The 14,272-nt window shown below is 45.1% G+C and overlaps 1 protein-coding gene across 8 annotated transcripts in view; it reads left to right on the plus strand.

The window, feature by feature from the left end:
- LOC139274867 (serine/threonine-protein kinase Nek5-like) overlaps nucleotides 1-14,272 on the plus strand; it is a 114,924-nt gene that overhangs the window by 88,008 nt on the left and 12,644 nt on the right. For 7 of the 8 annotated variants that reach the window (XM_070891578.1, XM_070891574.1, XM_070891575.1 and 4 more), the window contains 3 exons: nucleotides 6,590-6,673; nucleotides 11,414-11,518; nucleotides 13,764-13,844. In XM_070891578.1, the coding sequence (XP_070747679.1) occupies nucleotides 6,590-6,673; nucleotides 11,414-11,518; nucleotides 13,764-13,844 (270 nt within the window). The remainder of the gene's footprint in view (nucleotides 1-6,589; nucleotides 6,674-11,413; nucleotides 11,519-13,763; nucleotides 13,845-14,272) is intronic. The other variant, XM_070891576.1, reaches the window with a different exon arrangement.

The following is a 14,272-nucleotide window of genomic DNA, read 5'->3' on the forward strand; positions in this document are numbered from 1 at the left end:
GTATCATTTGCCAGACTATTTTAGCCAATTCACGTCTCATACCATCGAAGTTACCTTTCCTTAAGTTCAGGACCCTAGTTTCTGAATTAACTGTGTCACTCTCCATCTTAATGAAGAATTCTACCATATTATGGTCACTTCCCCAAGGGGCCTCGCACAACAAGATTGCTAATTAGTCCTTTTTCATTACACATCACCCAGTCTAGGATGGCCAGCCCTCTAGTTGATACCTCGACATATTGGTCTAGAAAACTGTCCCTAATACACTCCAGGAAATCCTCCTCCACCGTATTGCTACCAGTTTGGTTGGCCCAATCAATATGTAGATTAAAGTCGCCCATGATAACTGCATTACCTTTATTGCACGCATCCCTAATTTCTTGTTTGATGCTGTCCCCAACCTCACTACTACTGTTTGGTGGTCTGTACACAACTCCCATTAGCGTTTTCTGCCGTTTCGTATTCCGCAGCTCTACCCATATAGATTCCACATCTTCAAAGCTAATGTCCTTCCTTTCTATTGCGTTCATTTCTTCTTTAACCAGCAATGCTACCCCACCTCCTTTTTCTTTCTGTCTATCCTTCCTGAATATTGAATATCCCTGGATGTTGAGTTCCCAGCCTTGGTCACCCTGGAGCCATGTCTCCGTAATCCCAATTATATCATATTCGTTAATAGCTGCCTGTGCAGTTAATTCGTCCACCTTATTACCAATACTCCTCGCATTGAGGCACAGAGCCTTCAGGCTTGCCTTTTTAACACACTTTGTCCCTTTAGAATTTTGCTGTAATATGGCCCTTTTTTGGTTTTTGCCTTGGGTTTCCCTGCACTCCACTTTTACTTTTCTTCTTTCTATCTTTTGCTTCTGCCCCCATTTTACTTCCCTCTGTCTCCCTGCATAGGTTCCCATCCCCCTGCCATATTAGTTTAACCCCTCCCCAACAGCACTAGCAAACATTCCCCCTAGGACATTGGTTCCGGTCCTGCCCAGGTGGAAGTATAGCGAACAGTGTAGAAAATGGGGATAGACTTCAAGAGGACATAGACAGGCTGGTGGAATGGGCGGACACGTGGCAGATGAAGTTTAACGCAGAAAAATGCAGAAGCTATATAACCGAAAGGGCACCATTCTAAAGGGAATGCAGGAACAGAGAGACATGGGGCTGGAACCTCCACTTTTTTTGCATGCTTAACGCCCACTTAACGCCCATTTTACCGCTGAAATGACGTATAACGCCCATAGATCACCCATTTTGGCACAATATGGAAACTGACGAGTTTTTTTAGGAGACTCATTGCCGAGCGTTATTTTCCCAATGGGCTTAACGCCGGGAAAAATATTACTGCCCGCCCACTTTTTGGGGGCAGAATCAGCAGAATGGGTGAAATCAATGCCCATAATATCGTCCAGCGTTACTTTCCGCACAGAATTAACGCCAAGATTCAATATGAACGCCTGCCCACTGTTTTTTGTTGTAAAGAGCATATTTACCCAAACTAGCGGCCATGGAGATCGCCCATCGTCAATTTCACCACCTCGCACACATATCGCCCAGAATATCTTTCGCTCAAAAAACCGCCCACAAAAAGTGGAACTAACTGGAACAAATGCCAGCGGTGTGGCTGGCATTTGTTAAATCTTATGCAAGGAGCTGATATCGGAAAGATTTGCCTGAAAGAGCGCTGATATGAGTGACAACGTTGACACACTGCTGTGTGTGTGCAGCTCAGACTCAATGGTGCCCATCAGCTTGGTGCCAGTTAAAGTTAACGTTGATTGATGTTAAGTTGTATTTAACCCTTTCATGATAAGGAATCACCAGTGTGTAATGGTCCAGCTATCTGAGACAATGTGCAACAAGGTTATGTTCAATAACAAAAGTTTAATACCAACATTGGTCTCAAATCATAAGTATCACAGCCAATAAAACCCAACCCCCACCCACACCCCACTTTTTCCACCACATGTTCAACATGTCCAGCAACACAGAAAACAAAGGCAAAGCAGGAGCGTGGTCCCCAGCCCCGATACATTGCAACAAATTGCATACACCCAGATGGAGATATAACACAGCCATCACCTGTGCACATGCACCTCACTTTCCTTCCCCCCTCCCCTTCTTCTCTCCACCTCTACCCCTTCCCCTTCTCGCTCCACGGCGCCTGGCCGAGGAACTCCTCAGGCGGTGTCTCAATGGGTAGGATGAAGGCAGATGCAGTGGTTGGACGGGTATGGGAGCGGGGGGTGCCGAGGGGGCAACATTCTCTGATGCAGAAGCAGGATCTTGGTCTTTGCTCTCATCTGCCGTTCACAGTGGTGGTGCAGAACCTAGGGGTGGAGTGCCTCGCTCGGGGACCACTGGGAGGCCTGTGGCAGCAGTGTTCCTGGCTATCGCATCCAGGGACCCCGCCATGCGCGGAATGTACTGGGCCATGGTGGCCAGCTGTCGGGATATGCCCCCCAATGCTTCGATGAGCTGGTCACCAATGTCTACAGACCTCCCGGACAACTGTACCATCTCTCCGCTGTCATGTCGTGCTCCTGGAACAGATCTGCCGCGTCCACGAGGCCTCCGCGGGGTCAGCGCCCTCCTGGGGACAAATGGGTTGCCCTGTGGAGAGATGCTTGGGGCTGGCACCTCCAGAGTGGAGGCGGGAATGACCGGAGGACCACGAGATGGCCTTCGGGTGGAATGGCTTCTGGAGCGTGACGATGCAGGTTCTTCAAAGTCCGTGCTCTCATTCGTCGAGAACAGATGCAGCGGATTGATGGGCGACAATCGGAGTTCCTCAGCACCAGAATTAGTAGGATCGTCCGCCGACTCCTGCCCCACGCCCCCACCCTCTGGCCTCTGTGATCTTGCCTGCGGCCACGCTGCTGGCTGAGCTGCAAAACACAAATGAGGTTATTAGAGGAGAAGTGGGTGCTAGGGTGACAAGGTGATTCCAGAGCTACACACAGCATATGTACGACAAAAGCACCACCGCTCTCAAAATCATCGCAGACATCACATTTCATAACCATCAACACGTTGTGCATTGCAATGATTTTCATTAGGCCAGCATTATTTGTATGACACTTTTAGAAATCATCTATCATATATGATTGTTCGGATATGAGTTGGTGTGGCATCTATAGAATTTACATGACGCAATGGTATAAGCTTTACTCAAGTGGCATCACTTCAGGGTCTGTAGATGTGTCCGTGGCTGTCCAAGGGTGCATCCCCATGAGTGCAAGCTCTCGCTCCTCCATCTCTGTGATGTCGCTGGGGACTGGTGGCCCCCCACCCGTTCGCCTCTGCACGGACCTCATCGTCGATAGCTTCTTCTGTAAAAGGTGACAGGATGACATGGCATGAGATCATTGCATGATATCATTGCTAGGCACTGTCACAGAAACTGATACAACACATAACCGACAGATGTAATCATGATTATTATGATTATTATCATTCTTTACCTAAAGACATACACCGTGACTGCAGCCTTTGAGTAAAACATTCCCGATAAAAGTGCAAGACCTCATATCTGCTGATAGTCACTCATGACTGTTACAAATTAAATTATATAAATATAAGTACATGTAAATCAATGTAATACTCACTCTTGCGGATCCCACAAGGTTGTTCCATCGTTTGCAGCATTGGTTGCCCTCACACACCTCGTTGATTGCCGACGAGACCGCCTCTGCTATCTCAGTCCATATCCTCTGGTAGGCCTTTGGGGTGGGTTTCCCATGCCCTCCCTGTGTCAAATCAGCCCAGTGTGGCTCGACCTCCTGCAGGAGGGAGGCATTTGCCTCGTCCGAGAACCTCTTGGCTCTTTTGCAGCCTCCAATGTGCTCCTCTCTCACTGCTCTCTCCAGCGTCAATCTCCACAGTGTGCAATGATGCCTCCTCCTCTCCATTATAAGGCAAATTCGGGCAAAGATGTGGCTGGTAACAGCTAATTTTTGTTTGCCTACTTGCTGTGAAGCTCTAAAGTCTCCCTCCTTCCTCCCAAAGCAGCCACAACACACCCAGCCACGCCTTTAGTCCCTCTGAGCTCCCTCTCTCTCTGTCTCCTCTTTTGCGCATGTCATGGTGACCCTTGACCTCCAGAACCACGGGAATCGAGCGTTGCCATGCTGTTTCTAAGGACGGCCACACTTTATGGCAGAAGGTCAAAAGAATTTAGCGCTACCGCCCATTTGATATCGCTCGCGGTAACGCTCATTTTTAAAAATGTTAACTTGGTATTTTGAAAATGGGCGAGAAGCCGGCAATCTGAAAACCCTTTTTTAACACCTACACCGGAAATAACGCCCATTTTTGGGCGATAACCACAAAAGTGGAGGTTCTAGCCCCTGGAGTGGCAGGGCAGTTTGAGAAACTGGTAAAAAAAAGCATATGGGATCTTGGGCTTTTTAAATAGAGACATAGAGTACAAAAGCAAGGAATTTATGATGAACCTTTATAAAACACTGGTTTGGCCACAACTGGAGTATTGTGTCCAATTCTGGGCACCGCACTTTAGGAAGGATGTGAAAGCTTTAGAGAGGGTGCCGAAAAGATTTACAAGAATGGTTCCAGGGATGAGGGACTTCATTTACATGGATATATTGGAGAATAGTGAACTTCACAATTAGTTAAAGCTGTCATACTTCAAATTACAGTTTGTAGTGACAGATCAGAGACAAAAGTCAATTTTCAATAAACAAAGCCGAGCCAAACAAGATTTGATGTAATTAGACTCGGGCCATAGACAGAGCTGTGTATTTCACTTGGCCTACTGGCTCTCAAGCTAAGGAAAGAGAGAGCCATCGATTCCCCCTTTAAATCATTTTAATGCATAGGTCAAGCTCAAAATTCATATAAAACTATTGAATCTCTTAAGAATTGAAATTGGGCAGTCCTAGAATTCCTCACACCACACACTGGGCTTTTTCCCCCTCTATTACCATTTTGAGGCTAGAGCTACTAGCAGTTGATCTAAGACCAGTTAGAATATGCTTCCTCACCATGGCATCTCCACTGTGCATGGTAATTTAGTCCTGTCCTGAACGAAACTGGAATCCAGTCATAATCCAGTCACAAGCAAAATTCGGTCAGGCAGAATCAGCATGGATTTATGAAGGGGAAGTCATGTTTGACAACTTTGCTGGAGATCTTTGAGGATGTAACGAACAAGGTGGATAAAGAGGAACCAGTGGATGTGGTGTATTTGGACTTCCAGAAGGCATTTGACAAGGTGCCACATAAAAGGTTACTGCATAAGATAAAAGTTCACGGGGTTGGGGATAATATATTAGCATGGATAGAAGATTGGCTAACTAACAGAGAACAGAGAGTCGGGATAAATGGTTCATTCTCTGGTTGGCAACCAGTAACTAGTGGGGTGCTGCGGGGATCAGTGCTGGGACCCCAACTATTTACAATCTATATTAATGACTTGGAAGAAGGCATTGAGTGTAATGTAGGCAAGTTTGCTGATGATACAAAGATGGGAGGAAAAGCAATGTGTGAAGAGGACACAAAAACCTGCAAAAGGAAATAGACAGGCTAAGTGAGTGGACAAAAATTTGGCAGATGGAGTATAATGTTGGAAAGGTGAGGTCATGCACTTTGTCGGAAAAAAATCAAAGAGCAAGTTATTATTTAAATGGAGAAAGATTGCAAAGTGCCGCAGTACAGCGGGACCTGGTGGTACATGTGCATGAAACACAAAAGGATAGTATGCAGGTAAAGCAAGTGATCAGGAAGGCCAATGATATCTTGGCCTTTATTGCAAAGGGGATGGAATATAAAAGCAGGGAAGTCTTGCTACAACTATACAAGGTATTGACGAGGCCACACCTGGAATACTGCGTGCAGTTTTGGTTTCCATATTTACGAAAGGATATACTTGCTTTGGAGGCAGTTCAGAGAAGGTTCACTAGGTTGATTCCGGGAATGAGGGGGTCGACTTATGAGGAAAGGTTGAGTAGGTTGAGCCTCTACTCATTGGAATTAAGAAGAATGAGAGGTGATCTTATCGAAAGGTATCAGATTATGCGGGGGCTTGACAAGGTGGATGCAGAGAGGATGTTTCCACTGATGGGGGAGACTAGAACTAGAGGGCATGATCTTAGAATAAGGGGCCGCTCATTTAAAACAGAGATGAGGAGAAATTTCTTCTCTCAAAGGGTTGTAAATCTGTGGAATTCGCTGCCTCAGAGAGCTGTGAAAGCTGGGACATTGAATACATTTAAGACAGAAATAGACAGTTTGTTAAACGATAAGGGGATAAGGGATTATGGGGGGCGGGCAGGGAAGTGGAGCTGAGTCCATGATCAGATCAGCCATGATCTTATTGAATGGCGGAGCAGGCTCGAGGGGCCGTATGGTCTACTCCTGTTCCTATTTCTTATGTTCTTATGTTGTGCATTTCAAAGGATCAAAATCATTTTACTTTATTTAACTTTTCCTAGGAGGGCCAAATGAATTATATTGAGTTACCAGGTCCTGCCCATACAATCTGCAAATCTAGCTGCATGTCAATGGCATGTTCTTTTACGACTAACATAGAAGAAATGTCATTTTAAAACATTGACTTTTAATTTCTTAGGCGTATTGCCAGCAACTGAAGGAAATAAGGCAGCAGTATCAGTTTGAGATGAAAGAAATTAAAGGAAAAATGGAAGTAAAAGAGGTAAGAATACAGAAATGGAACTGCTTGAACATGTGCAACATTGATTTGGTACTTTCTAAATATTACAAGGATCACAGTCAATTACTGAACACTGGCTCAATGACATAAAGTTGAAATATAGGGCTCAAGTTTCGGCCTGAGTTGCTCATATTTTTTTTGGAGCAACTAGTTTCGAATGCAACTTCTTAGAAATTGCAATTCTCGGCATTTAGTTTGCTCCATTTCTAGTCAGTTAGAATAGTTTCATTTTAGAACAGATTTTTTTTTTCAAAACGGGGCGTGTCCGGCCACTTACGCCTGTTTTGCAAGTTTAGGCAATGAAAACTTACTCCAACTAACTTAGAATGGAGTAAGTGTCGATTTTTGTACGCTCAGAAAAACTTGCCTACACTTCTAAATCAGGTGTAGGGAACGAAAGATGCAGGGAGGGGGAGGGAAGTTTACAAATATTAAACGATTCACTTTTACAAATAAAGTGCCATCATCAATAATAAATGATAAATAAATCAATAAATCAACCAATAAATCAATAAAAAAATTTTTAAATAAAATATTTAAAAAAATAATTTAAAAAAACTCAATCAATCAATAAAAAGATATTTCTACTCACCTACTGCAGCACCGGGAGCCCTCCAACAGCGTGCTGGGATGGCCCCCGCCCCCCAGTGTCTCTCTCTCTCTGCCTCTGACAGTGTGTGTGTCTCTCTCTCTCTGTCAGTGTCTCTGTGTTTCTGACCTGACAGCGAGGGGTGGGGGGAGAGAGGGGGAAGGGGGGTGGGGGGGAGAGGGAGGGAGGGGAGGGGGGGATAGAGGGATGGGGGAGAGGAGGGGGAGGGAGAGAGAGAGGGAGAGGAGGAGGGAGGGAGGCGAGAGGAGGAGGGAGGAGAGGGGGTGGAGGGAGGAGAGGTAGGGGAGAGGAGGGGGGAGGAGAGGAGGGGGAGGAGAGGAGGGAGAGGGGGAGGAGGGAGGAAGGGGAGAGGGAGAGGATGGGGGAGGGAGGAGGGAGGGAGAGGAGGGAGGGAGAATGAGGAGGGAGAGAGGGAGGGAGGGGGAGAGAGGAGGGAGGGAGGGAAGGGGAGAGGGGAGGGAGGGAGGGGGAAAGAGGAGGGAGGGAGGGAGGCGGAGAGAGAGAGAAGGGAGGGAGGGAAAGGGAGAGAGGTGGGAGGGAGGGAAGGGGAGAGAGGAGGGGGGAGAGACTGAACGGGCCAGGTCGGGCTGCCGCCGCCGCTGACACTTTGGGCGGGGCCCGCCCCCAGCGAGATGCCGGGCGGGCCCCGCCGATGACATGGAGGGAGGGAGAGGTGAAAAAGAGGAAGGGGGTAGAGAAGGGGGGGGGGGGAGAGAAGGAGGGGAGAGAAAGGGGGAAGAAGAAGGAGGGGGGGAGAGGCTGAATGGGCCGGGCTGGGCCGCCGCCGACACTTCGGGCGGGTCCTGCCGATGACGGGGAGGGGAGGGAAGAAGAGGGATGGGGGGGGAGAAAAGACGGTGGGGGGGTGTAAGGCTGAACAGGAGGGAAGGAGGGGGGAAGGGAGCTGAACGGGAGGGAGGTCCAGTCCGATCTTCACCCGGTGAGCCCATTCGGCCAGGGCTAGGGTCGGGCCCCTCCCACGCAGCCTCAGGGGCCTGGAGCTACTGCACATGCGTGCACACTCTAGCGCGCATGTGCAGAGTTCCCGGCCCTGTTTTCAGCGCCGGGACCTGGCTCCGCCCCCGACCCCTTGTGCTGCATTACGCCGAGCACAAAGACGTCTTAAGGATACCGGTGAATCACAAGGTGAGTTTTTGGCGCCCTTTTTCTTCCAGAAAGTCAGCGCACCTTATCGAGATGCGCCGTTTTTCCAGAGGGCGGAAACTTGGGCCCATAGGTACCAATGTACCGTGTCAGAGAATAATGTACCACAGGCTGATGTCTGTGAGCCAAATCACATCATTGATTCTAATTGCAATAATTTTCCTACCTGGCTTTACACCTGGCCAAGCTTCAGGCACTGGGTGTGGAACAGCTCTATTTGATTTAGTATAATCATTGACATACTCTCAGACTGCATTCTCGTTTTACATTTTCACCTCCAACAGCAGATGATTATTCACACCAAAGTCAGGAACAAAATAAAAGGTATAAAGGAATTGATTTCTGATTACACCTCTGTGAATTACTTTGAGATGTTTTTCTATGTTAAATATGTTGTCTAAATGCAAGTTGTTATTTCAATTTAAAAATCACATTATCTTAGTGCAATCATTTTATTTTAAAGGTAATAATAATAATTGGTGATTTAATTTAAAAAGCATTCCAAGAATATAGAAGAAAATAAGCAGGCAGCTGGTAATTTGTTTTACGGACTGGTCTGCAAAGACTTAGATGAACTTTGATCACTTCTGCAACATTTCTGACACTGTTGAAACTTATTTTCCCCACACAGAGTTGGGAACAGATTACAATAAAGCAATTAGGGCTGGGTTAATCTACTGCTTCAAAGAGGAACTCAGAAAACATCTGGTTGGGAATGGGATTGGAAATTATTGTGGTAGTGTGATTAACTCATCATCATCATCATAGGCAGTCCCTCGGAATCAAGGAAAACTTGCTTCCACTCTTAACATTAGTTCTTAGGTGGCTGTACGGTCCAATATGAGAACCACAGTCTCTGTCACAGGTGGGGCAGATAGTTGTTGAGGGAAGGGGTGGGTGGGACTGGTTTGTCGCACGCTCTTTCCGCTGTCTGCGCTTAATTTCTGCACGGTCTCGGCAATGAGATTCGAGGTGCTCAGCGCCCTCCCGGATGCGCTTCCTTCACTTCGGGCAATCTTTGGCCAGGGTCTTCCAGGTGTCAGTGGGGATGTTGCACTTTATCAGGGAGACTTTGAGGGTATCCTTGTAACGTTTCCGCTGCCCACCTTTGGCTCGTTTGCCGTGAAGGAGTTCCGAGTAGAGCGCTTGCTTTGGGAGTCTCGTGTCTGACATGCGAACTATGTGGCCTGCTCAGTGGAGCTGATCAAGTGTGGTCAGTGCTTCAATGCTGGGGATGTTGGCCTGGTCGAGGATGCTAGTGTTGGTGCATCTGTCCTTCCAGGGGATTTGTAGGATCTTGCAGAGACATCATTGGTGGTATTTCTACTGTACATGGTCCATGTTTCTGAGCCTTACAGGAGGGCGGGTATTACTACAGCCCTGTAGGCCATGAGCTTGGTGGCAGTTTTGAGGGCCTGATCTTTAAACACTCTTTTCCTCAGGCGGCCGAAGGCTGCACTGGCGCACTGGAGGCGGTGTTGGATCTCGTTGTCAATACCTGCTCTTGTTGATAGGAGGCTCCCGAGATAGGAGAAGTGGTTCACGTTGTCCAGGGCCGCACCATGGATCTTGGGGACTGGGGGACAGTGCTGTGCGGTAAGGACAGGCTGGTGGAGGATCTTTGTCTTACTGATATTTAGCGTAATGCCCATGCTTTCGTACGCCTCAGTAAATACGTCGACTATGTCCTGGAGTTCAGCCTCTGAATGTGCGCAGATGCAGGCGTCATCTGCATACTGTAGCTCGACGACAGAGGTTGGGTGATTAAATAATCCAGCGATGATTCTCTGCCGCTGCATCTGGAAAAGGGGGGAACTAATGTTGCCTTTGGAGGACAACAGGCCCATAGAGATTAATATAAAATGAATGAAATAATAACTGAAAATATTGGAAATCTCGGCAGGACAAGCAGCATCTGTGGAGAGAAACAGAGTTAACATTTCAGGCCTGTGACCCTTCGTCAGAACAGAAGGGTCACAGACCTGAAGTGTTAACTCTGTTTCTCTCCACAGATGCGGCTTGACCTGCTTAGATTTTCAGTATTTTCTGTTTTTATTTCAGATTCCAGCATCTGTAATATTTTGCTTCTGTACAGGTATAAAATGAATGAGCTTAGCTTAATTACCTCTGGAGATGCATAACTTCCCTTTTGGAAGATTAAATGGGTAGGGGTAGAGTTCATAATAAAGTGTAGGGTCCAAATGCAAATAATGCATTGGAGTTTGTATGTTAAGCCAAATGGTTTTTCTCATTCTATGCTTTTGTGTTCTTTTTAACCCTAAACTACTTTTTCCATGTACCGTTTTAGGATTTTGCTCTTTTTCTTATGTATTAATTTTCTCCTTTTTTACTTTCTTGATCTCCCTCACTATAAAATAATGCTGCTGTGAAACAGAGCCGTGTTAAGAATGGGCCCCAAGAACACTCAGAGCCTCGTGCACATTCCCCCCCACCCCCCCGATCTATTAAAACACAAATATGTAGTAAAATGCTTGAAGAAATAGGTCCATAGAATGTTTACACACTGCAATAATAACAAAGCAAATCATATTGCAATAAACTACACTGAAAGGGAACTGATGCAGTTTCTTGCATTATAGTGAGTTTTACCGAGGGCCCCATATTTGTCTGGGAGCACTGGGCAAAGACTCTGTAGGCTCATACATTAATCTGCCCCTGCTCTGCAACTAACCACTAATGGACGTGCAAGAAAGACCACATTTTGACTCTCCCTATGATCTTTTCCTTCTATGAAGCATTTTTGAGATCAGGAAATCAGTGTATGAGAATTGTAGGGACAACCCCATCTCACACCACTCTGTGATGTAGATGACTGTAACTTGCTCTGCTACTGTGCTGTTGTTGTAGCCAAAATGTTTATAATTTCTGTGAAAATAAAACTGATAAATGTAATGGCTTTGTTCCTCTTTTATGTGCGTGTGATGTAGAATCATCCATGTATATTAGCTGAGACGTATCGTATTGATCGAGAGGAACCTGCAGAAGAACTGGCTGAGCTCCAGGAACCAAGCGGAGAGAAAGATCCTGTTCGGGTACTACAGCTTACTTTTGAAAATGATACAAGTATCGTAGCTGGTGGAATACAATTATTATTTTTTATTCATTGTTTAAGTGATGTTTTTTAAAAAATGATCTTTTAAAATAATCAATTGGTTGGAGTGCTGTGGTATTAGATTTTCATATTTAAATATTTATTTTTCAATAATTCTTAATTCTCTGTGAAGCCCAAGTCCATTCAAGATTTGAATATCACTCTCATATCTGTGAGGCTTTTGTAGCATCTCTCATGCAAGATACACAGAAAGATTTCCTTGGTGTGCTGAGCATGCAAGTGACCAGCTTCCAGATACCTGTTAATGCTGCTCCAAGTCAACCACTAGGAAGTACAACTGTCCCCCAGGTTTCCTCCTTCTCTGATGCTGAAGTGCCTGATCTCTGCTTAGAACATCTTGACATCAATATGACTGAGACTGGGAGGTCAATGAGTGGAGGCAACCAAATATGCGTATCACATCACACTGACAAATCACGTGTTGCCTTACCACCTGCATATCGCCTTTTACTGCAGCAACTTAGTGAAAAGATGAATATTTGAAGATCTGTAATTTTTCTTTTAAGATCCTAATGTCCATTTTTAATAAATGCTAATTATCAGGACAATAATAACAACTGTTATCATCAGCAAAGTATTTATTTTTAATTTATTCATTCACGGGATATGGGCATCGCTGGCATGGCAGCATTTATTGCTCATCCCTAGTTTCTCTTGAGAAGGTGGTGGTGAGCTACCATCTTGAACCGCTGCGTGTGGTGAAGGTTGTTAGGGAAGGAGTTCCAGGATTTTCACCCAGCAACAAGGAAGGAATAGCATTACATGTCCAAATCAGGATGGTGTGTGACTTGGAGAGGAACTTGAAGGTGATGGTGTTCCCATGCGCCTGCTGGCCATGTCCTTCTAGGTAGTAAAGGTCGCAGATTTGGGAGCTACACTTCCTAGATTTTCTTTGGGCTGGATTTTCGGGTTTTGTGGATTTTGGGTGAAAACGCAAGCAATATGTGAACATTACCGTTTTCGCTGCATTATCGATTTAAGGCCTAATTTTCAGCACTTGGTATCTGCACCAGCGTAAAGGGAGGCGTTGCACAATTATTCGCGGCGCAAAAACGCAGTCCTTGCCAATGTTAGTGTGAGGCCTAGGGAGGGGAAATTTTTTTTTTTTTAAAACATTCAAAAACATTACCTTACCTAACAAATCACTGCAAAACAATTAAAAAATAAAAACTTTAACTTACTTTTTTTTCAGGTTTTCCAACTTAGCGTTACTGGCAGGGCTGCACCGCTGGGCGGTGTTCGGGGCGCGGCGTATGGGTTTGGTGTGTGCCGAAACTCGGACGGTAACGCAATCCGAGTCGTTATACGTCTGGCGCAGCTCTCCCCGGCGGTGCTTCCAACGCTGCCGCAAACAAGGAACCGAGGATCGCATCTGGGCTTTGTGAATGGGTTTTTGCCACAGAGGGTCAAAACGCAGCGAAAACCTGGTCGCAAACCACCCGAATATCCAGCCCTTTAGGTTTAAAATAATAGATCGTAGTGTTGAAAACCTGTATGCTAATAATCTAATTATGCCAGCCTATACAAAGTTATGGCTAAGTTTTGTGAGATTCAGCTCCCAGCTTGGAGTCACACTTGATAGGAATGCAGATCAGATATGGAGATACGCACACCCAATTTGTGGGACTTCTGACCATTAATTCCATCAGGGGTGCAGTCTTGCAAAATAACATTGTTCTCTGTATTTTTTTAATCTTTATTTATCTCTGCCACTTAAGTGAAAATAGAAGTGATATTGCATATACAGAAATGTCATTCACTGTCCCTGCTTCATGATACATTTCTCTGTCCAAATTTCACTCGTGTCATTTAAAAAAAAATGCCCAACAAGTATAAAAAAATTGCAGTGTTTAGAAAGCCATCTTCCTTCCAAAACTGTCAAATTCAAGGAAACAGTATAATATGTATCAATAATAGAGCTAAATCCAGATCATAATTCAGATGCAAAGAATTAGCACATTCATCCCATTAGGCATTAACTGAAGAGCAATTTTGTTCCTGAGCATTACAGTGCAAACACAAACTTTTTGGCACATCTAAATAGATTATATATTTAAATATTCAGCAGCAATAGGAACGATTTGTCAATGCATTGCAACTGATGCAATATCCTCCATATTGTAACCTTTAAAAAAAATTCTTTAATTTTTTTTTACATTTCATAGGTCATTGAGGAAGATCTGAAACAAATAAGATTTCAGCACCGAATGGAAAGGAAAGCACTCGAGCAAAAACACAAAGTAAAGGTAAAGGTGATTCCTCCCAGATTATGTCCACCATTATCTGCAAACATGTTTTGCATCACAAACTATGTAAAAGAAACATGGCGAGGAGCTGTGGGATACAGTTAACAGCTTGTGACTCATCTGACCTAATAATTCATGGGTAACAAAATACAGAGCAAGTTATGATCATAATATAGATCCCTACCCCAGGGCCTTCCATCTTCCACCTATTTACAAAATACATTAAGATAATGAAACAACATTGAAATAACTAAAGGTAGATGTCAATTTCAAAATGCATTACATTAATTTTTACGTATATGTTTGTAGCATTTTATGCATTTTCCAAGAAGAAATAGCCTACCAAAAAGTCAGGTGAGGCTGAGGTATATTGGGGCAGACTATGAAGAGGCAAAAGTGTGGGCCAGAGCAGCCAAATAAAAGCTTGC

The sequence above is a fragment of the Pristiophorus japonicus genome, chromosome 10 (assembly GCF_044704955.1).
Source record: "Pristiophorus japonicus isolate sPriJap1 chromosome 10, sPriJap1.hap1, whole genome shotgun sequence".
Taxonomy (NCBI): Eukaryota; Metazoa; Chordata; class Chondrichthyes; family Pristiophoridae; genus Pristiophorus; species Pristiophorus japonicus.